Source organism: Salmo salar, chromosome ssa10 (assembly GCF_905237065.1).
Source record: "Salmo salar chromosome ssa10, Ssal_v3.1, whole genome shotgun sequence".
NCBI classification, from domain to species: Eukaryota; Metazoa; Chordata; class Actinopteri; order Salmoniformes; family Salmonidae; genus Salmo; species Salmo salar.
Genome location: NC_059451.1, coordinates 27,429,416 through 27,451,920, shown reverse-complemented (window position 1 = coordinate 27,451,920; position 22,505 = coordinate 27,429,416). Strand labels below are relative to the sequence as shown.

The window sequence follows — 22,505 nt, the reverse complement described above, 5'->3', positions numbered from 1 at the left end:
TAACTGATTTTTTTTACTCTGACGTCTTTGGGTAGGTGGTGGGAGTCTGGAAGGTCATCTAGGAATCTTTGGGTTGTCTGAGAATTTATAGTACGGCTTTTGATGATCCTTGGTTGGGGTCTTAGCAGATTATTTGTTGCGATTGCAAACGTAATAAAATCCGATAGTCCAGGATTATGAGGAAAAAGATCCACAACATTTATTCCACGGGACAAAACTAGGTCCAGAGTATGACACTGGCAGTGAATAGGTCCGGAGACATGTTGGACAAAACCCACTGAGTCGATGATCGCTCTGAAAGCCTTTTGGAGTGGGTCTGTGGACTTTTCCATGTGAATATTAAAGTGACCAAGAATTAGAATATTATCTGCCATGACTACAAGGTCCGATAGGAATTCAGGGAACTCAGTGATGAATGCTGTATATGGTCCAGGAGGCCTGTAAACAGTAGCTATAAAAAGTGATTGAGTAGGCTGCATAGATTTCATGACTAGAAGCTCAAAAGATGAAAAAGCAGTCGTTTTTTTTTGGTAAATTGAAATTTGCTATCGTGAATGGAGGAGGTCTTTATTCCAGTGAGATTGCTAAGCCGCACACCGCCATGTTTAGTTTTGCCCAACCTAGATCGAGGCACAGACACGGTCTCAATGGGGATAGTTGAGCTGACTACACTGACTGCTAGTGGCAGACTCCACTCATAACAAACCACTCATTGTTGAATTTGCGATTTCCAACTTGTGTAATGTTTATGGCCGATAAGCACCGATACGTTTTATCTATAATTTATCTTCATTATTTCTCTTCATATGACAAGGATTAAAAAGGATTTGCAAATAGATTGTCGACTTGATTCATGATGATGATTGCGAGCAAAAATGTTGAAAGTACGATGTTGACAGTCCAATCAAAGCTACTGTAGATATAACGTGATTTGACGTAATTTATCTGTGGCCAATGACCTTGAGCCTTCTTGGATGGGCACTTCTATTGTAACTCTATGGCACCACCCAAGGGGCTTGAATATGTGACAAATATAACAGCAGAGGGTGCACCCCCCTATCCACATCAACGGGACAGTAGTGGAGAAGGTGGAAAGTTTTAAGGTCCTTGGCATACACATCACGGACAAACTGAAATGGTCCACCCACACAGACAGCATGGTGAAGAAGGCGCAGCAGCGCCTCTTCAACCTCAGGAGGCTGAAGAAATTTGGCTTGTCACCAAAAACACTCACAAACTTTTACAGATGCACAATCGAGAGCATCCTGTCTGGCTGTATCACCGCCTGGTACGGCAACTGCTCCGCCCACAACCGTAAGGCTCTCCAGAGGGTAGTGAGGTCTGCCCAACGCATCACCGGGGGCAAACTACCTGCTCTCCAGGACACCTACACCACCCGATGTCACAGGAAGGCCAAAAAGGTAATCAAGGACAACAATCACCCGAGCCACAGCCTGTTCACCCCACTATCATCCAGAAGGTGAGGTCAGGACAGGTGCATCAAAGCTGGGACCGAGAGACTGAAAAACAGCTTCTATCTCAAGGCCATCAGACTGTTAAACAGCCATCACTAACATTGAGTGGCTGCTGCCAACATACTGACTCAATCTCTAGCAACTTTAAAAATTGGATGTAATAAATGTATCACTAGTCACTTTAAACTATGCCACTTTATATAATGTGTACATACACTACTCATCTCAAATGTATATACTGTACTCTATACCATCTACTGCATCTTGCCTATGCCGTTCGGCCATCGCTCATCCATATATATTTTTATGTACATGTTCTTATTCATTCCTTTACACTTGTGTGTATAAGGTAGTTGTTGTGAAATTGTTAGATTACTTGTTAGATATTACTGCATGGTCGGAACTAGAAGCACAAGCATTTCGTTACACATGGTTAGCAGATGTTAATGCAAGTGTATGTGACATAAAATTTGATTTAATTTTAAATATGAATGCCAAAATAACATGCAAAACAGGGAAGCCCCTCAAAATATATATATTTTATTTATTTTTGCTTAAAATGTGGGGCTCAAAACAGGCTCTGCCCCCACCTGCCCTGAATGACGGGTCGCCACTGCTGTTGTGTGTTATTTAATGGCAATATAATTGCATTTATTTGTTTATACGCTCATGGGGCTACTGTAGTGATCATGTAACCTAATGAATCACGCTTTTTCCAGTATTTAGGAGCATGGACTGTAGGCCTAAAAATCGGCATTTTGACTGTATTAGTGAATTCCAGTCTGTATGTAGGCTTGTTATAGCCATTTGCGTTGCACAACACCATCGCGCAGAGGCTATATCCATATCAAATGAGACAAAATATTAAGTCTTGGCTATAACCTGTCCTGAGCGAAATAGCCATGGCCTGTTTTGCATGTTATTTTGGCATTAATACGTGTCACATATCAATTTGCAAACAATGTAAAAAAATATATATATAATTGAGCTAATAAAGCCGCATGCAAACATGGCCTCTTTTTTTGTTTTCTTGAGTAAGGGAGCTCCAAAATGCAGGTGTTTCAGCCTAGCTCAGTGCTTTGTGTGGTGGTGGGGCAAGCCAGCAGAAAATATGGAGTGTTGCTCTGTAATTGGCTCAGTGTTCTGTCACTCATGGAGACACTACGTCACCGCCAAGTCCAAGGGGAGAGCTCGAAAATTCAAGCCCCTTGGGTGCTGCCATAGAGGTACATTAGAAGTGCCCATCCAATAAGGCTCAAGGTCATTGGCCACAGATACAATTACGTCAAATCACGTTATATCTACAGTAGCTTTGATTGGACTGTCAACATCATACTTTCAAAATCTTAGCTTGCAGTCATCACCAGTACCCAAAATGATAGCTATTGTTATTTTACTGCTGCTCTTTAATTATTTGTGATTTGTATTTGTTATTCTTAAGTAAGAAATAAATAAATTAATTAAACTGCATTGTTGGTTAGGGCTTGTAAGGAAGCATTTCTCTGTAAGGTCTACTACTCCTGTTGTCTTCCGTGCATGTGACTAATAAAATTGTATTTGATCAATTGCAATGCCAGCAAGTTGAAGGCCTATTTTTTTTTGGGATACACTTAAATGAAAAATGTAAATAAAGTGATAGGCTAAAGACCATTGGAGAATTTAGATAATAGAATACACAAATGGATAAGACTGTTCTATTCTCTTTAATTTAGTTCCTATTGCAATTCAGACAAATTACTGAATAGATGACATTAACTAACTGAACTGAATGAAGGATTAATTAAATGTTTAAATATGTTGGAATGATGGCTAGTCGGCAAATAGGCCTACATTATTTATGTTTATTTAACCTTTATTTAGCATTAAGGTATAATGACTATGGCTGCATGCCTCCAGGAGGACATCTTCTGAGGTTGAAGGGAGCTTTTCCAAAGGCCCATAGAGATCACAAGCTCTTCAAATTGGCAGCAGTGTTGCGGTGGAGGGAATAGCCTATACAGAGACTACCTAAAACCACTGCAGCAGAGTTATTGTAAAGTGTGAGAATACATTTATGCCAGATTTAGCCTACGTTTAACCTCTCCCTTGTTAATCTCAAAATCCATATGTTCATGACCTGATTCATATAAATCATGTCAAATTTATTTTTTATTCATATTAACCCCTCCTACAGAATGTGCTTTGGCAAGATTTTGAGTGATGAAATAAATATCCAAATATTTTGAGTGGCAAAGACTCAAGTGGTCATACATAATTCATAGTTTCACTAAACACCTATTATTATTCTGTTTTATTGTTCCTGCTGTAGAGATACACTTAGCGGACTGAAACTTCACTGTTGTAGGCATAATCAAATCAAATTTTATTGGTCACATACACATATTTAGCAGATGTTATTGCGGGTGTAGCGAAATGCTTGTGTTCCTAGCTCCAACAGTGCAGTAGTATCTCACAATTCACAACAATACCTAATTGTGAAGTAAATTTAACTAAGGATTAATATAGAATGGATACTTTTAACTTGAAAACGTGCAGGATACCTCTTTCCGGTTTCCCTGACTTCCGTTTTTTCTATACTGTGTTATGTTTGTTCGCGTAGCACTCCTCACAGGCCGTGTGGTGTACCTTTTTTTTTTGTTGGTGAGATATAATCTCCAAAACTCTGAAAGGTATTATAGTACATCATAATTGCAACACTACAAGATTTGTTCAAGCCTAGAATGTTAGTCCGTAATCGTAACATGGTGTTTGTATTTTCACAGATTAAATGTAATGTTTACGTTCCATGTTTCACGCATTGCTTTTCTTACAATCCTAACAATTTAGATATGGATTTTCTAACGATACGTACATTCCATCTTTTGGCAGATATTTCGCTCCATAGTATGACAGGTTTGAATGGACAGAGGTTTGAAGAATGCCATCATTGACGACCACTCTCTTATAATCGCAAATTTCCGGCGTCACTGATGTTCTTCTACCCACTATTGCCCATATTTTGGGCTGTTTCTGCAAAGGCAGATTTCTTTCAATTTGACAGTATTTCAAATGTATCTACGTATTATTTCAATTATATTTATTGTAATATATGGGAAGGGGAGTGTCAACCGAATCAAGATGATGCGACTCTGCAAGGTATGGTGTTTATATATTTTCTGCAAGTAAAAAAAAAAGGCTACTCTGTAGAAATATCAAAATTGAGACCGTAATTCCAACAGTCTTGGTGTAGTCAGATCGATCATGTCGGATCTATCCTCACTAAAGAAACAGACGCACTGGAGCTTGTACTTGTCACTGACTGTCCATAGGAACAATTTGTAAGGCATAAATTCGTTTTTACACAGGACAAACCTATTTGTATTACAATGCAGAGACCGTAAGCAACGATGATTAGCTAGTTTATTCAAACATATAGAGGGAATGTCTTATTTAATTTATTATCCAGTGATGATATGTAAAAGTGTTATAATTTTCCTTGCAAACTTGCCTTGAGCAGAAATTGTGTTGTTTAATTGATTGCAACAGCTATGTCTAACTCTGCATTACATGTTTACACTGTACATTTGTGTGGCAATTTTAGTACCTACTAGGGACCTATGGGCAGCATTCCCTCAAGACTATATCAGTTTGCTGTCACAGTGGTATTGCAGCCTGGGACAGTGCTGTGAATCAGGGGATTGTCGGATAACAAATAATATTACAGGTAAGATGAAGTCATATTGAGGCAATATTTATATTAATGTATGTTCCACCAGCTATGTCATTTTTGTGCAGTGCTCATTTTGATGTTCTGTTTCAGGTCTCGCTAGTGATCTACAGCTAAAGCTTCATGGGCAGCACCTTGCCCAATCAGTGGTTCTGAAGGCTGTGCAGGGCTTCATCAGTAACCCTGAATCCAATAAGCCATTGACCCTCTCCTTCCATGGCTGCTCCGGCACGGGCAAGAACTTTGTGACCCGGATTGTAGCTGACAACTTGTACCGGGACGGGGTGAAGAGCGAGTGTGTGCGTCTGTTCATCGCCCCATTTCATTTCCCCCATGCCAGACTAGTGGACACGTACAAGGTGAGCCTAGCTGTTGGTACAGACATGACTCCTCTGCCGGGAACATGTGCAGAACAGAACTATGTTGTGAATATGGGTTAATAGATTATATAATCATTCTTTTGAGACCCTGTTTTATTGCCATGCGTTGTCAACATTCATGGAGTAGGACTACCTAAATATTTAGTTTAAAAAGAAAATGTGAACTTTTACATATTCCAGGTCACCACCTAAATCAAAGTTATTGGAACTCACACCAGCTAGGCAACCTTCCAACCAATTATAAACTCAATGTTAAATTGCATAATACATACTATCACTATTTCAAAATGATAGTGAAGCAATTGATTCAATTACACAACTTGATCTCGACCATAGCAGGAATTATACAAATATACAATAGTATGTCCAAACTCAGCAAATTATTGAGTGCCATTTTTTGTGGATAAAATCATGTAGAATAATACATGGAATGCATGTGCATATTTTAATCTCGTGAATATATGGCACACCTGTCTTAAATGAGAGCGAGTGAGAGGTGATATTGTTGTGCTCACCATAGCTCTCTCTTTCTAGGGCCAGCTCAGAGAAGCTATCCGGGACATGGTGCTGCGTTGCCCACAGACACTTTTCATCTTTGATGAGGCTGAGAAACTGCACCCCGGCCTTATAGATGCTATCAAGCCCTATATGGACCATTATGACAATGTGGATGGGGTCAGCTATAGGAGAGCTGTCTTCTTATTCCTCAGGTTAGCCATATATACCCTTTAAATTATTGCGAGGCCTCTTCCACTAACTCATGTAAGGAAACTCAACTGACCCTAATCAAGATATGTTGCAATAATTATTTGTAGTAATATTGGTGGGACCACCATCAACGATGTGGCCTTGGACTTCTGGCACTCAGGGCAAAACAGAGAGGACATTGGGATGGAGGACTTGGAACACCGGCTACGTGCTGAAGCTATGGATTCTCAAGGTACCAACAGTGGCTTTACAATCACTCACACTCATTCTCAGCTTTTAGATATAATGCATTTGGAAAGTATTTAGACCCCTTTACTTTTTCCACATTTTGTTACGTTACAGCCTTATTCTAAAATTGATTAAATTGTTTTTTCCCCCCTTGTCAATCTACACACAATACCCCATAAGGACAAAGCAAAAACAGGTTTTTATACATTTTTACAAATGTATAAAATAAAAAAAGTTAACATCACATTTACGTAAGTATTCAGACCCTTTACTCAGTACTTTGTTGAATCACCTTTGGCAGCGATTAAAGCCTCTTGGGTATTAAGCTACAAGCTTGGCACAGCTGTATTTGGAGTTTCTCCCATTCTTCTCTGCAGATCCTCTCAAGCTCTGTCAGGTTGGATGGGGAGGGTCGCTGCACAGCTATATTCAGGTCTCCAGAGATGTTTGATTGGGTTCAAGTCCGGGCTCTGACTGGGCTACTCAAGGACATTCAGAGACTTGTCCCGAAGCCACTCCTGCGTTGCCTTGGCTGTGTGCTTAGGGTCATTGTCCTGTTGGAAGGTGAACCTTCATCCCAGTCTGAGGTTCTGAGTACTCTGGAGCAGGTTTTCAAGGATCGCCCTGTAATTTGCTCTGTTCATCTTTCCCTCGATCCTGACTATTCTTCCAGTCCCTGCCATTGAAAAACATCCCAGTCAAAACATTGCTTTGTCATTCTGGGGTATTGTGTGTAGATTGATGAGGGTAAACAATTATTTAATCCATTTTAGAATAAGGCTGTAACTTAACAATGTGGAAAAAGTCAAGGTGTCGGAACACTTTCCAAATGCACTGTAAATACGTTTTCACAGAGCAAGATTGAAGATGCCTTTCTCATGAACCCTACTACACTGTTAACACATAAATGAATAGTTTGCAAAATACAGAATACTACTTAGAAATGGATTAAAACATTTTGAATTACTTAACATGTTTTGATGTAACTACCTTTCTCGAATTGTGGATTTACCAGTTTGTCTGCTTTCCAGGAGGCTTTGCACAGAGTGAACTGATGTCAGGTCACCTTATTGACTTCTTTGTGCCCTTCCTACCTCTGGAGTACCGTCATGTCAAGCTCTGTGCCCGTGATGCCTATGCAGCGCGGGGTCTGGAGCCAGACGAGGGAACGCTGGACGAAGTGGCGAAGGCCATGCTATATATACCCAAGGAGGAGAGGCTGTTCTCTGCCCAAGGCTGCAAATCCATACCACAGAGGATCAATTTCTTCCTACCCTAAACAGACCAATGCAACCCAGAAAACACATGAACATTGTTTTGGCAAAAAGGAAAAAGTATGTTCTGCCGACATATTGAACATTTCTGCAATGGCACATGTCGATCGAACATGTGGTATGCCCACTCCTCACCCTACACTGCCAAGAAAGGAAGCATAGAGCATCTGGCTATAGTAAGATTCATTCTGATAACGAAGAGATTTTAGAGTGCATTTTCAACTTCCTCATTAGACCATTTTTATGCAATGATTTTACGTCAAGCTCAGGTCAACTCTAGTATTGTTATTAGCATGTACAGTACCAGTCAAATGTTTGGACACACGTACTCATTCAAAGGTTTTTCTTTATTTGTACTTTTTCCTACATTGTAGAATAATAGTGAAGACATCAAAACTATGAAATAACATAAGGAATAGTAACCACAAAAGTGTTAAACAAATCAAAATATATTTGATTCTTCAAAGTAGCCACCCTTTGCCTTGATGACAGCTTTGCACACTCTTGCAATTCTCTCAACCAGCTTTGAGGTAGTCACCTGGAATGCATTTCAATTAACAGGTGTGCCTTGTTAAAAGTTAATTTGTGGAATTTCTTTCCTCAATGTGATTGAGCCAATCAATTGTGGTGTGACAAGGTAGGGGTGGTATTCAGAAGATGGCCTTATTTGGTAAAAAACCAAGTCCATATTATGGCAAGAACAGATCAAATAAGAAAAGAGGAATGACAGTCCATCATTACTTTAAGACAAAAAGGTCAGTCAATCTGGAAAATGTCAAGAACTTTGAAAGTTTCTTCAAGTGCAGTTTCAAAAACCATTAGGCGCTTTGATGGAACTGGCTCTCATGAGGACTGCCATAGGAAAGGAAGACCCAGAGTTACCTCTGCTGAAGAGGATAAGTTCATTAGAGCTATCAAGATGGCGCCGAAAGAGGGTCACCTCTCTTCTAGTCCTTAGGAAACTATGCAGTATTTTGTTTTTTCCTGTTTTATTTTTACAGTTAGCCCAGAAAATCTTAAGTCTTATTACATACAGCCGGAAAGAACAAGAGGATATCAGAGCGACGGCAACTTACCAACATTACATCCAGGAATATGACTTTCTCGAAGCGGATCCTTTGTTTGCACCGCAACCCAGGGCATTGGATCTCATTCCAGAGGCCGACCCAAAACAACGTCTCCGCAGAAGAGGTAGACGGAGCAGCCTCCTGGTCAGACTTCAGAGGCTTGCACACCACCCACCGCTTCCGATTATATTACTCGCCAATGTCCAGTCTCTAGATAACAAGTAAGACAAAATTAGGGCAAGGGTTGCTTTCCAGAGATACATCAGGGATTGTAACAGTCTGTTTCACGAAAACATGGCTCTCTCGGGATATGTTGTCGGAGTCGGTACAGCCACCGGGATTCTTTATGAGTCGCGCCAACAGAAATAAACATCTCTCTTTGAAGAAGGGCAGGGGTGTATGCTTCACGACTCATAGTATAATCGTAACAACGTACAGGAACTCAAGACCTTTTGTTCACCTAACCTAGAATTCCTCACAATCAAATGCCGACCATATTATCTCCCAAGAGAATTCTTGTCCGTTATTGTCACAGCCGTGTATATCCCCGCACAAGCCAATACCACGACGGCCCTCAAGGAACTTCACTGGACTCTATGCAAACTGGAAACCATATCCTGAGGCTGCATTTATTGTAGCTGGGGATTTTAACAAAGCAAATTTGAGAACAAGGTTACCTAAATTCTATTAGCATATTGATTGTAGCACTTGTGCTGTCAGTACACCCGAATCACTGCTTCTCTAACTTCCGCGATGCATACAAGGTCCTCCCCCGCCCTCCCTTCGGCAAATCGAATACAAACAGTGTAGTTATTCCCTCTGCAAGGCAGTCAAACAGGCAAAATGTCAGTATAGAGACAAAGTGGAGTCGCAATTCAACGGCTCATACATGAGACGTGTGTGACAGGGTCTACAGACAATCACGGACTACAAAATGAAAACCAGCTACGTCACGGACACCTACGTCTTGCTTCCAGACAAACTAAACACTTTTGCCTGCTTTGAGTATAATAATAGTGCAACCGACGCGGTCCGCTACCAAGGACTGCGGGCCCTCCCTCTCCTTCCCGGTGGCCGATGTGAGTAAGACATTTAAACGTGTTAACCCTCGCAAGGCTGCCGGCCCAGACGGCATCCCTAGCCGTGTCCTCAGAGCATGGTGCAGACCAACTGGCTGGTGTGTTTACGGACATATTCAATCTCTCCCTATCCCCGTCTGCTGTCCCCACATGCTTCAAGATGGCCACAATTGTTCCTGTACCCAAGAAGGCAAAGGTAACACAACTAAATTACTATAGCCCCGCAGCACTCATTTCTGTCATCATGAAGTGCTTTGAGAGACTAGTCAAGGATCATATCACCTCCACCTTACCTGCCACCCAGGACCCACTTCAATTTGCTTACTGCCCCAATAGGTCCGTAGACGATGCAATTGCCATCACACTGCCCTATCCCATCTGGACGAGAGGAATACTTATGTAAGAATGCTGTTCATTGACTACAGCTCAGCATTCAACACCATAGTACCCTCCAAGCTCATCATTAAGCTTGAGGCCCTGGGTCTCAACCTCGCCCTGTGCAATTGGGTTCTGGACTTCCTGATGGGCCGCCCGCAGGTGGTGAAGGGAGGAAACATCTGCACTTCGCTGTTCCTCAACACTGGGGCCCCACAAGGGTGCGTGCTCAGCCCCCTCCTGTACTCCCTGTTCACCCATGACTGTGTGGCCATGCACGCTTCCAACTCAATCATCAAGTTTGCAGACGACACAACAGTAGTGGGCTTGATTGCCAACAACAACGAGACACCCTACAGGGAGAAATTTGGTTTGTCACCAAAAACCCTCACAAACTTTTACAGATGCACAATTGAGAGCATCCTGTCAGGCTGTATCACCGCCTGGTACGGCAACTGCACCGCCCACAACTGCAGGGGTCTCCAGAGAGTGGTGCGGTCTGCCCAACGCATCACCAGGGGCAAACTACCTGCCCTCCAACTACAGCACCTGATGTCACAGGAAGGCCAAAAAGTTCATCGAGGACAACAACCACCCGGGCCACAGCCTGTTCACCCCGCTACCATCCAGAAGGTGAGGTCAGTACAGGTGCATCAAAGCTGGGATCGAGAGGCTGAAAAACAGCTGCTATCTCAGGGCCATCAGACTGTTAAACAGCCATCACTAACACAGAGAGGCTGCTGCCTACGTACTGACTTGAAATCATTGGCCACATTAATAAATGGATCACTAGTCACTTTAATAATGGCACTTCAATAATGTTTACATATCTTGCATTACTCATCTCATATGTATATACTGTATTTTATACCATCTGCTGCATCTTGCCTATGCCGCTCGGTCATCGCTCATATGTATTTATTCTTATTCCATCCCTTTACTTAGATTTGTGTGTATTAGGTAGTTGTTGTGGAATTGTTAGATTACATATTACTGCACTGTCGGAAATAGAAGCACAAGCATTTCGCAACACTCGCAATAACATCTGCTAACCATGTGTATGTGACCAATAACATTTTATTTTATTTACAGTTAACTGCACCTCAGATTGCAGCCCAAATAAATGCTTTACAGAGTTCAAGTAACAGACACATCTCAACATCAACTGTTCAAAGGAGACTGCGTGAATCAGGCCTTCATGGTCGAATTGCTGCAAAGAAACCACTACTAAAGGACACCAATAAAAAAAAGAGACTTGCTTAGGCCAAGAAACACGAGCAATGTACATTACACTGGTGGCAATCTGTCCTTTGGTCTGATGAGTCCAAATTTGTGTCTTTGTGAAATGCAGAGTAGGTGAACGAGTGATCTCCTCGTGTGTTTCCCACCGTGAAGCATGGAGGAGGAGGTGTGATGGTGTGGGGATGCTTTGATGGTGACATTGTCAGTCATTTATTTAGAATTCAAGGCACACTTAACCAGCATGGCTACCATAGAATTCTGCAGCGAAATGCCATCCCATCTGGTTTGCGCTTAGTGGAACTATCATTTGTTTTTCAACAGGACAATGACCCAACACACCTCCAGGCTGTGTAAGGGCTATTTGACCAAGAAGGAGAGTGATGGGGTGCTACATCAGATGACCTGGCCTCCACAATCACCCAATCTCAACCCAAATGAGGTGGTTTGGGATAAGTTGGACCGCAGACTGAAGGAAAAGCAGCCAACAAGTGCTCAGCATATGTGGGAACTCCTTCAAGACTGTTGGAAAATCTTTCCATGTGTAGCTGGTTGAGAGAATTCAAGAGTGCTCAAATCTTTCAAGGCAAAGGGTGGCTACTTTGAAGAATCTCAAATATAAAATATATTTTGATTTGTTTAACACTTTTTTTGGTTACTACATGATTCCATATGTGTTATTTCATAGTTTTGTTGTCTTCACTATTATTCAACAATGTAGGAAATAGTAAAAATAAAGAAAAACCCCTGAATTAGTCGGTGTGTCCAAACTTTTGAGTGGTACTGTATATCTTTTTGTTTTGTTGGCACTGATGATATATTACAACTATTTGCTTAAGCAGTGGCAGGCACGTTCAATGCATAGGAGGAAATACTGTATATTACAGCAAACTAGACTAAATATAATTCAATTAACTTTTGAAGGGCATTTTAATATGATTATTCTAGAATTGTATATAGATTACTTGTTTTACAGGTTGATTAAATATTCACAGGTTAACAGTGTGATATCACTTTGAATAATTTATAACCGACTGAATAACTACAATTCAGGTTTGAAGAAAGTAGTATTGATGTGCAATAGTACAGGCAACTGCTTATTGAAGAAATCTGGAGCTCTGTCAGCGTGACCATCGGGTTCTTGGTCCCCCTCCCTGACCAAGGCCCTTCTCCCCCGATTGCTCAGTTCAATTTAAGAATGATGGAGGCCACTGTGTTCTTGGAGATTTCAGTGATGCATACATTTTTTGGTACCCTTCCCTTCGACCTCTTGGCCTGGTTTTTTTCTCTGACCTGCACTGTCAACTGTGAGACCTTATATAGACAGGTGTGTGCATTTACAAATCAGGTCCAATCAATTGAATTTACCACAGGTGGACTCCAATCGTGTTGTAGAAACATCTCGGGATGAGGTGAAGGTCGAGAGCCGTGCATCCTCTGAAACACAACCCAGCCACAGTAATGCTTCTTGACACAATGCCGACTTAAACCTGGCAGCCAGCCACAGTAATGTGTCGGAGGAAACACCGTGCACCTGATGACCGTGTCAGTGTGCATTGCGCCCAGCCCGCCACAGGAGTCGCAAGTTGTCAATGTGACAAGAACATTCCTGCCAGCCAAACCCTCCCCTAACCTGGACGACGCTGGGCCAATTGTGCACCGCCCCATGGGTCTCCCGGTCGCGGCCGGCAGCGACAAAGCCTGGACTCGAACCTGTATCTCTGTAATGGCTGTAATGTAACAATGTGGGAAAAGGGAAGGGATCTGAATACTTTTCAAATGCACTGTACATGGTCTGAGTATTCCACGAATATGAACTACATTTTTAAGACGTGAGTGTAACATTTGTGTCCCCTACACTTATTTTGATCTAGAATTTCATTTACTTGATTTAAGTTATATAATTAAAAACATTTATTTAACCTTTATTTAACTAGGCAAGTCGGTTACGAACAAATTCTTATTTACAATGACGGCCTACACCGGCCAAACCCGGACGACGTTGGGCAAATTGTGCGCCACCCTATGTGACTCCCAATCAAGGCCATATGTAATACAGCCTGGATTCGAAACAGGGACTGGGGTGATGCCTCTTGCACTGAGATGCAGTGCCTTAGACCGCTGCGGCACTCGGGAGCCCATTATTATAATCTGATTATTCCAACAATGCTTTCATGCTTTTTTTTTGTCCATTGGAATGTGTTACTTGCACAATACACTTCCTAATTATAATTAGCAAGTACATACATATCAAGTTTTTATAAGTGTTCCATTGTCTGTACATGTGCTGTAGCTATTTTTACTGGCTGTTTTTCCGTCATTGTAAAAAGTGTTAGCATATTGACTGCACATCTTTGGTTTTGTAAGAAAATGTGAGGTTGCATTATGAATAGTGGTCCGGAAAAAAAAAAAAGATGTATGAAATGTATGCATTCACTACTGTAAGTCGCTCTGGATAAGAGCGTCTGCTAAATGACTAAAATGTAAATGTACACACAATGATTTGGACAGGTGTCATTAAATAGCAGAAATTATGGAGGACGGCACAATATCATAAGTCATATCCTATTTACATTTTACATTTACATTTTAGTCATTTAGCAGACGCTCTTATCCAGAGCGACTTACAGTAGTGAATGCATACATTTATTTTTTTTATTTTTTATTATTTACTTTCCGTACTGGTCCCCCGTGGGAATCGAACCCACAACCCTGGCGTTGCAAACACCATGCTCTACCAACTGAGCCACATGTGTAAAAAAAAAATTAAAAATGGTTAGTTGTCTCTCTCAGACTAGGCAAACAAAGTGGCTGCAAAAGAAAGAGAAAGTGTGCTGTCCCAGATGGATTTTAAGTTACTTTAGACTAATAAAGCATCCTTGATTAATTTGAGTCAGTTTACTGTTAAATCTAAAACCTGCATTCATAATCAATTGTGGGCTGATTATTTCACCTCAGTTGATTCCCGGCAGCATGCTTCAGTTCTGCTGGCACCTAGCCAAACTCTATGGAGGTAAAATAGTGACTTAATTATACAAGCATGTAAAATATGAGTTGCACCTGTATACTGAGTTTTGTAGTTGCAAAAAATATTTGCAAACATGGAACTTATTTTGAGAATAAATACAACACAAGCTCATTACATGATGTGTGAATAAATACAACACTTCCAAACATGTAAGTTGATATGTGAATAAATTCAATAAGATTTGCAAGCATGAAACAACATTTCAGAATGAGCGCAACTCATTTACTAAACTTGCAACTGGTGAATCAAAACTACAATTGTCGATGTTGAATCTGTGCGTTCAGAGTTTTGGCACTAATTTTGTGACTAACCTGTGCCAAATGTTTTGCAGTTGTAAAAAAAAAAAAATGCAAGCAAGCAGCACAGAAAAACACTATCTCTGGTGGACAGGGCTTTTTCTTCCGAACAATCAGGTGAGGTGTTGTCATTCTGGATCGTGTGTTCTCGTTTTACATTGTTCCGGTCTGGAAGCCTGCTTTCTATTGTGCTAAATATGGATCAAATTTGTTAAAATGACTAGATAGCTAGCTAAATGATATTCACACAATATATGTTATTAGATATCTGTTAATATCTGGTTATTTAAAGATATAAAGTTATTTATGCAGAAGTTGAATCTAGTGGATATATGGAGAGAGAAGTTTTCTGTTGAGAGATCCTATATCTGGTGTAACAAAACATGTACTAGATGTTTATGTATTGACAATTGGATGGTTTCAGAGCGCTTACAAAAGCGCTTATTCTTGACACGCCTATAACAGACCATAGAGCTATTTGCATACAAGCCAAAATATTTCTCTGTAATGATAGTCAGTGCAAGGCTTTATAATGGAAACTTAATAGCTCCATATTAAAAGATTAAATAGTCAAATTTGATATCATGGGGTGCATTATACATTTTTGGAATACAGTCCAGAGTGAAAGTCTCCAAAGGAGAAACTGGGAAGTTCTAAAGTTTGAAATTGCTAAATATTTAAGAAAATATAGCAGTGATCTTGCAAAGATTTGCTCTTCCAGAGACCTAATAGTCTTTCAGATACGGATAAAATGGAGTTAATTAAGGAACAAAATAAACTGGGTGAAATTTACAAGGTTAAGGCAGAGGGTGCTTTCATCAAGAAGGAAAGCACAACTCTGCTTATTTTTTCAGACTGGAGAAATTTCACTCTAAAAGTAACTATTTTGAACAGTTAAAGGTGAATAATATGATCTAGGACAATTGCCAACTACTGTGCCAATTTTTACAGGAACTTAATGTACAGTATACACCTCTAGGTAGTGTGAGGAGTCTGCAGCTCTGTTCTTTGATTCTCTTGGAAATGTTATCTCTATTGATTCTTCTGATCAAGAATTATGTGATAATCCTATCTCTTTAGAAGAAATTATAGAGGTTATTGATCACTTTCAAATGAACAAATCCCCTGGGGTTGATGGTAATACTACCATCAACATAATTCTGCAGAAGTTTTTCCAAAGAATTGGCCCACTTTCTATTGGAAGTGTACTCTGAAGTATAGCCAATGAAGCACTCCCTCCCACTCTAACGCAAGGTTTAATTACTCTAACTCCTAAACCTAAAAAATACTTGTTACTCATTGATAATCGGTGTCCAATTTGCCTTTTAAATAACGATTATAAGCTAATAGCGCTTGTCCTTGCTAAACGATTAAGGGCTGTTTTGGATGCCATTGTAGAGGAGTCCCAGTCAGGGTTTATGAAAAATTATTTGGAGGTAAAATAGTGACTTAATTATACACGCATGTAAAGTATAATTTTCACATGTAAAATATGAGTTTATGAAAAATAGACATCTAGAAAAATGTCAGACTGATATTAGATATCATAGATTACTCAAATGTGTTCTCTGATCAGTTTTATACTATTTTAGGATTTTTATAAAGCCTTTGATACAGTAGAACATTACATTTTATGCCCTTAAAAAATATGGCTTTGGAGATGTATTTTGTAAAACTATTAAAACTATATACATATGGTAATATCTCTATCAAATTGAAAGCAGGTACCTTTCCAAGGTTTGAATTAATTCAGGGTATCAGACAAGGATGTCCAATTTCACCTGATCTCTTTCTATTAGCCACACAGTTTATTACTTCTCATTTCAAGACAAGTGCTTTAATAAAGGGTATTTCTATTGCAGACAGGGAGATTATTAGTCAGTTAGCGGATGACACCACCCTCTTAAATGATTAATCTCAGAAACTGTGATATGCCCTCAATCTCTGACATCCCAATTAAGGATACGGTCTTATCTGGGAATTACGATAACTAAGAATGAAAAAGCTAGATGCATACTGAACTTTAACCCTATCATAGAGAACTCAAAAGAAACTTAATCACTGCATACAAGGGATTTATCTCTGAATGGTAGAATATTGCTCACAAAGAATGAGGGTATTTCCAGGCTCACTTATGTTGCTTTATCATTACATGTCGAAAATCAGATAAGCAAGATACTTTTTTATTTTGTATGGAAGAACAGGACACATTATATCAAGAAATCTGTCATTATGAATACTTGTGAAGAGGGTGGTCTCAATTTTCTTGATTTTCCCTCTTTAAATAACACTTTAAAGATCAATTGGATTAAGCAATTCCTGAAGAACCCTACCTCTATATGTAATTTTATCTCTCAGTATGTTTTTTCTCATTTAGGTGGCCTCAAATTTCTCCTACTTTGTAATTACAGTATTGAAAAAATACCAACTAATTTATTTAATTTCCATAAACAATCCCTTTTAGCATGGTCTTTGATCTACAAGCACAATTTTTCTCCCCACAAATATTTTTTATGATGTTTCCGAAACAATATTATATTGGTGATTCAACTCTTCAATGGTATTTTATTTAATTATGCTGAATTTTTAGCTTTTCATAAATACTGATCACTCCAAAGGAATTTGTTGTAGTTTTTGATGCAATCCCCTTTGGATTTAGTGTACTTTTTAGGGATGTAGCCAAATCTATCCCCTTTTCTTTACCTTCTCTTGATCCAGCTGACAGCAGGCAATGTAGATTTCTCTCCTTCTGTTTTGAACAACATTAGGTAAATATATGCTTTATTTCAATGTGATGTTGTTTCAGTCCCATACCTCATGTCTTTCTAGAATGGCCTCTTTCTTTTTTTGGTCTCTTTCTCAGAAATGTCTTTTAACTAATGAGATGAAAGATATTTATTCTAAATTAATCCATAATCCATAACTACTAAACATTATCTTGAAAAGTAAAAAAAAAAAAAATACATTCATGTTTCTTATACCTTCTGTAATGAACAACCGGAGAATGGTTTACATTTATTTTGGTATTGCTCTTATACTTGGAAGCTGTGGCAAGATATCAGAAGATTTGTTTTATATCAAATACATGCAAATATTTCCCTTCTACTTGAAAATGTGATATTTGGTTTACAAAGTATATTAACGTATATGCAAAGCCTTTCTTCTTAAGTAACCTCATTGTTATTTTAGCTAAATTCCATATTCATAAATGTACATTTATGAGTCAAAAGCCTCTTATTCTTTTTTTATGAAATTGAACAAAATATTAACACAATTTCTTCTTCTCAAAAAAAATAAGCAATCAAAACGTTGAACGTTCGTAAGTTTTACAAGGTCTTTATATAATGTATTGTCTTTATTCCCCTAGCCGTTGTTTGTAATGTTTGTATACTATCTTCTATACTCCGTTTGTTTTTCTATATTGTATATTTTAAATCGCTTTACAAAAAAAATAAGAACAACCACAACCAGAATCATAGAAGCTGCACATGATTTATCGCACCTGGCGCGCCAGGTGTATGGCGTGTGTTTTTTACCCATTCTACTGCATTCGTGCCAACTCCGCTCTCTCACCCGGGCCGCGGTGCGAGAGATAAAGACCACCGACTCATTCGGCTACTGAGGGGCGTGTGTGAAGCAAACGCGTGGTCAGCTGGCTTTTTTCTATTAATTCGATTGGTTAAAGGTTGTTACGCTTCCTCCTGGAGCTGCTATCCAATGAAAACCAGACATCTGTTCGGAAACGAGAGGAGACCATCAGCAGCATTTGGGGCTTGCAGTAAGTACAGCGTTTGAGTTCAGGATTTTGACTTATATAGCATGTAACTAGCCATAGCTAGTTTTACTGCTTGATTCAGTGTATATAACATGTATGGTATTTATTTACGTAGTTAATTACATTTTCTATTTTAGAGGGTGTTTTTTTTTTTAGCAAGCTGAAATGACAACCCTGTCGATGCTTTTGATGGCCGTATCGGTGGCATCAATATTTGCTGAGTCCTCCATTTATTTCCGAGAACAATTTGAAGATGGGGGTAAGTTATGAATAAATACTGACCCTTCCTGTTTTTTGTTTTTTTACATTTGAAATGTGGTGATTGGACTACATGTCATATGTTGGATGAGTGTCACAGACACAATTTCATAGCCTGCTCACTTTATGCAATATCAGCTTGACATGCTCAACATGTAATTCACATTTAGCTGACATGTTCTGATTTAGTGATTACTCATCCAAAACACCATCAATGGGTTGCATGCACTCACTCTGACCTTTTCCCAGATCAACCACACAGGCACATGGCCCTTGCCAGGTGGCTCTGCCCTCATTGCTCAGGTGACTTACTTACACCTGATTTTTGTATAACGTTTCGCAGATGCCTGGAAAAGCCGATGGTTGGAATCTAAACACAAGTCAGACTATGGGAATTTTGTTCTCACTGCTGGGAAATTCTATGGAGATGTTGAGAAAGACAAAGGTGAGAAGAGATCAAAGGTGCCTTTGCCATTTAGGCTCCAGCAATAGGATCTGGTGCGTCTAGCTGGTTCTTAATAGGTTGACACTTGATATGAGTATTTGTTGTGCGTTTTAAACATTTCAGGACTTCAAACCAGCCAAGATGCTCGCTTTTACTCTGCATCCTCCCGCTTTGAGTCCATCAGCAACAAAGACCAGCCTCTGGTAATCCAGTTTACTGTGAAACATGAACAGAACATTGACTGTGGTGGAGGCTACATCAAGCTTTTCCCAGCTGATCTCAACCAGGAGGAAATGCATGGAGAATCCACATACAACATCATGTTTGGTGAGTATAAATATCCTATTTGTAACTGAAACCATTGGAGAGTAGGTTACATATGTAAGGGTGGGATGGCCCACTTGTCACATTTCTTTCTGTTTTGAGGTATTATTCCCAGTGTTGGTCTCGCTGTCTTAAGTTGCCTGTCTACACCACATACCGTGTGAAGTTAAATTCCTGTTTGTTTTGTCTGTCTTAGGTCCAGACATCTGTGGTCCAGGTACTAAGAAAGTTCATGTGATCTTCAACTACAGAGGCAATAATCACTTGATCAACAAAGACATAAGATGCAAGGTGAGAAGCACTTTTGTCCTTAAGCAATTCTGCTAAATTTTCTAGTCAATGCTAACAGTTGTATTTATTATCTATGAGCTTCACCATCTGTTATGTCTAACATTTTTGCTATCCCACCTCTTTCTCAGTATTATGTTTTAATAGTATTGGACTTAAAGAAACATTTGTTTGTTTTTGCATGCAGTAACTTGTTTTGTGTGTTCCCTAGGATGATGAATATACCCACCTGTACACACTAGTAGTCAATCCGGATAACACCTATGAGGTGAAGATCGACAACAAGAAAGTGGAGTCTGGAAGCCTAGAGGAGGACTGGGACTTCCTTCCCCCCAAGAAGATAAAGGACCCTGATGCTGAGAAGCCAGATGACTGGGATGAGAAAGAGCACATTGATGATCCTGAAGACAAGAAACCAGAGGTATGTTAACAAGACATTAAAGGCATGAGAACACCATTTCATTTTCTGTAGAAAATGCAGGTGACTCAGTGCAAAGGACATTATTAAGCCACTGTTTCCTTTAGGACTGGGATGTGGCTGAGACCATCCCTGACCCTGATGCCAAGAAGCCTGATGACTGGGACGATGAGATGGATGGTGAATGGGAGCCTCCCATGGTCACGAACCCTGACTATAAGGTAGGCCTCCACGGTCGTTTGTACTCATGGCCACAAGGATTAGGTGTGAATATACTACACTTGGCGAAATGTGCTCTTGCCATTTTGACTAATTTGTCTATTTACTTGAATACATAGTGGGGGAAAAAATACTTTTGCATAGGGAACTAACCACTTTCTGACATTGTTTTTCCCAGGGGGAGTGGAAGCCCAAACAGATTGACAATCCTGCCTACAAGGGGAAATGGGTGCACCCTGAAATTGACAACCCTGACTATACTGCTGACCCTGAAATCTACCAATATGCCAGCATGGGGGTGATTGGATTAGATTTGTGGCAGGTAGAGTGACTGACTGTAATCCTTGATTAATATAAGATGGTGTGTATTTAACTTTTACTAATCTTTTGATTTTTTTTTTTTTTTTAAGTTTATGTTTCTTCAAATCTTAACCAATGACCCTTCATCATTTTACAGGTGAAGTCAGGGACTATTTTTGACAATTTTCTCATCACCAATGACCCAAAGCTTGCAGAACAAGTGGGGAACGAGACATGGGGTGCAACAAAGGTAAGTCGATGGTGTCTTTGTTTTTTTAAATATTTACCATCAACTATACCAGTTATGTTTAGATTGAGTTGTCATATAATATGCCCTCTAAAAGGTGATGTGCGCATTGTCTCCTACCCTGTCAATATTATATATTTTTTTGGCTGTCTACACAGGACCCTGAAAAGAAGATGAAGGACAGTCAGGAAGAGGAGGAGAGAAAGAAACGGGATGCAGAAGAGATTAATAAAAAGGAGGAAGAAGAGGATGAGGGAGAAGAGGATGAAGAAACTGACTCTAAACACAAAGATGAGTTATGAACTCAAACAGGAACTTCTGAAAAGGAACCCTGTCCATCATGATCCATTGGCGCAAGGCTGAAGACGGGGCTTTTTTGGCCTTTCCGTTAATGACTGACGCTTCTCCCCCAAAACAAATGGGTAGCTATTGTTTTGTTTACATGACAAGGGAAGGGGCAAAAACTAAGGACATCAATTATTTGTTTCCATGTGATATTGATAAACTATGGGAGTTCAGATTTGTTAAGGTTGACGATTTCTTGTTAGATTTGAGACCACTTTTTTTTTTAAGCAGTGACATGCCAGTAATTGTTTTCAGAGATGAGATTCAAAATGTTGTAAACGTCACTTTCAAAAACAATGTTCTTCTGCTAACTACATGAAGTATATTGACCGTCTAAAATTTCCTGACAATGTTTACCTCAAAATGCATTTTGTTTGTCTGATTTAATCTGACACATTTTTTTGAGTCTGTGCTACCCGATGTCTGGTAAGTGTTTGTACCCCAAACGTGTGTATGTATGTATATGTGTGTGTGTATATATATATGTATGTATGTGTATATATATATATCTCACCTGTTTTGGATATGGTGTGAAAGTCTACTGATTTATTATTTTCAGCACTCATGGGGTCACTCTGTGTATTGGGTAGGCAGAGTTTTCACTAACTACTCAAGCTACCTTAAATCAAATGCCTCTATTTTCTAAATTGAAAATAACAAAGATGATCAGACTGCATATGTACAGCTGTTAAGATATTCTAAAGCAGTAAGCAGGAGGGTCTGATGCCTGTCCATTGATATGTTCTTCTTGGGGGAAATGTTGAGTTTTTTTTAAATATTGTAATTGTTTTTCCCTCTGTTTTTTAATGCCAATGTTTCTGCACTAAATACTTGTCCCAATGCTGATTGGCAGTTGACCCTGTTGTGAAACATTTTATACTATGTATGGGGAGGCTGTTTTAATTTTATTGTGGAAGAAAGAAGTTCTGAGAGATTATTCTCCAATAATGAAACATAAAGGAAGTGACTCAATTATTGTTGGTTTTGTCTCATTCTTATATATTCTATAACGCTCCCCGTGTGTGTGTCGC

At 39.6% G+C, this 22,505-nt stretch overlaps 2 protein-coding genes across 3 annotated transcripts; both read left to right on the top strand.

Moving 5' to 3' along the window:
* Window positions 1-4,028: 4,028 nt before the first annotated feature.
* On the top strand, window positions 4,029-8,194 carry LOC106613903 (torsin-1A). The gene is made up of 7 exons (XM_014216654.2): window positions 4,029-4,144; window positions 4,344-4,610; window positions 5,056-5,178; window positions 5,275-5,540; window positions 6,096-6,271; window positions 6,377-6,501; window positions 7,529-8,194. Exons 2-7 carry the CDS (start codon window positions 4,445-4,447, stop codon window positions 7,774-7,776), a joined length of 1,104 nt encoding a protein of 367 aa, XP_014072129.1. The 5' UTR covers window positions 4,029-4,144; window positions 4,344-4,444; the 3' UTR covers window positions 7,777-8,194.
* A 10,206-nt stretch (window positions 8,195-18,400) lies between these two features.
* On the top strand, window positions 18,401-22,446 carry LOC106613902 (calreticulin). 2 transcript variants are annotated; one of them, XM_014216652.2, is made up of 10 exons: window positions 18,401-18,633; window positions 18,768-18,889; window positions 19,232-19,333; window positions 19,457-19,660; window positions 19,854-19,948; window positions 20,157-20,366; window positions 20,471-20,584; window positions 20,761-20,904; window positions 21,040-21,132; window positions 21,288-22,446. In XM_014216652.2, exons 2-10 carry the CDS (start codon window positions 18,796-18,798, stop codon window positions 21,429-21,431), a joined length of 1,200 nt encoding a protein of 399 aa, XP_014072127.1. In that variant the 5' UTR covers window positions 18,401-18,633; window positions 18,768-18,795; the 3' UTR covers window positions 21,432-22,446. The 2 variants fall into 2 exon arrangements, with proteins under 2 accessions (XP_014072127.1, XP_045543537.1); XM_045687581.1 differs by having other exon boundaries at window positions 18,624-18,889.
* The last annotated feature ends 59 nt before the right edge of the window (window positions 22,447-22,505 follow it).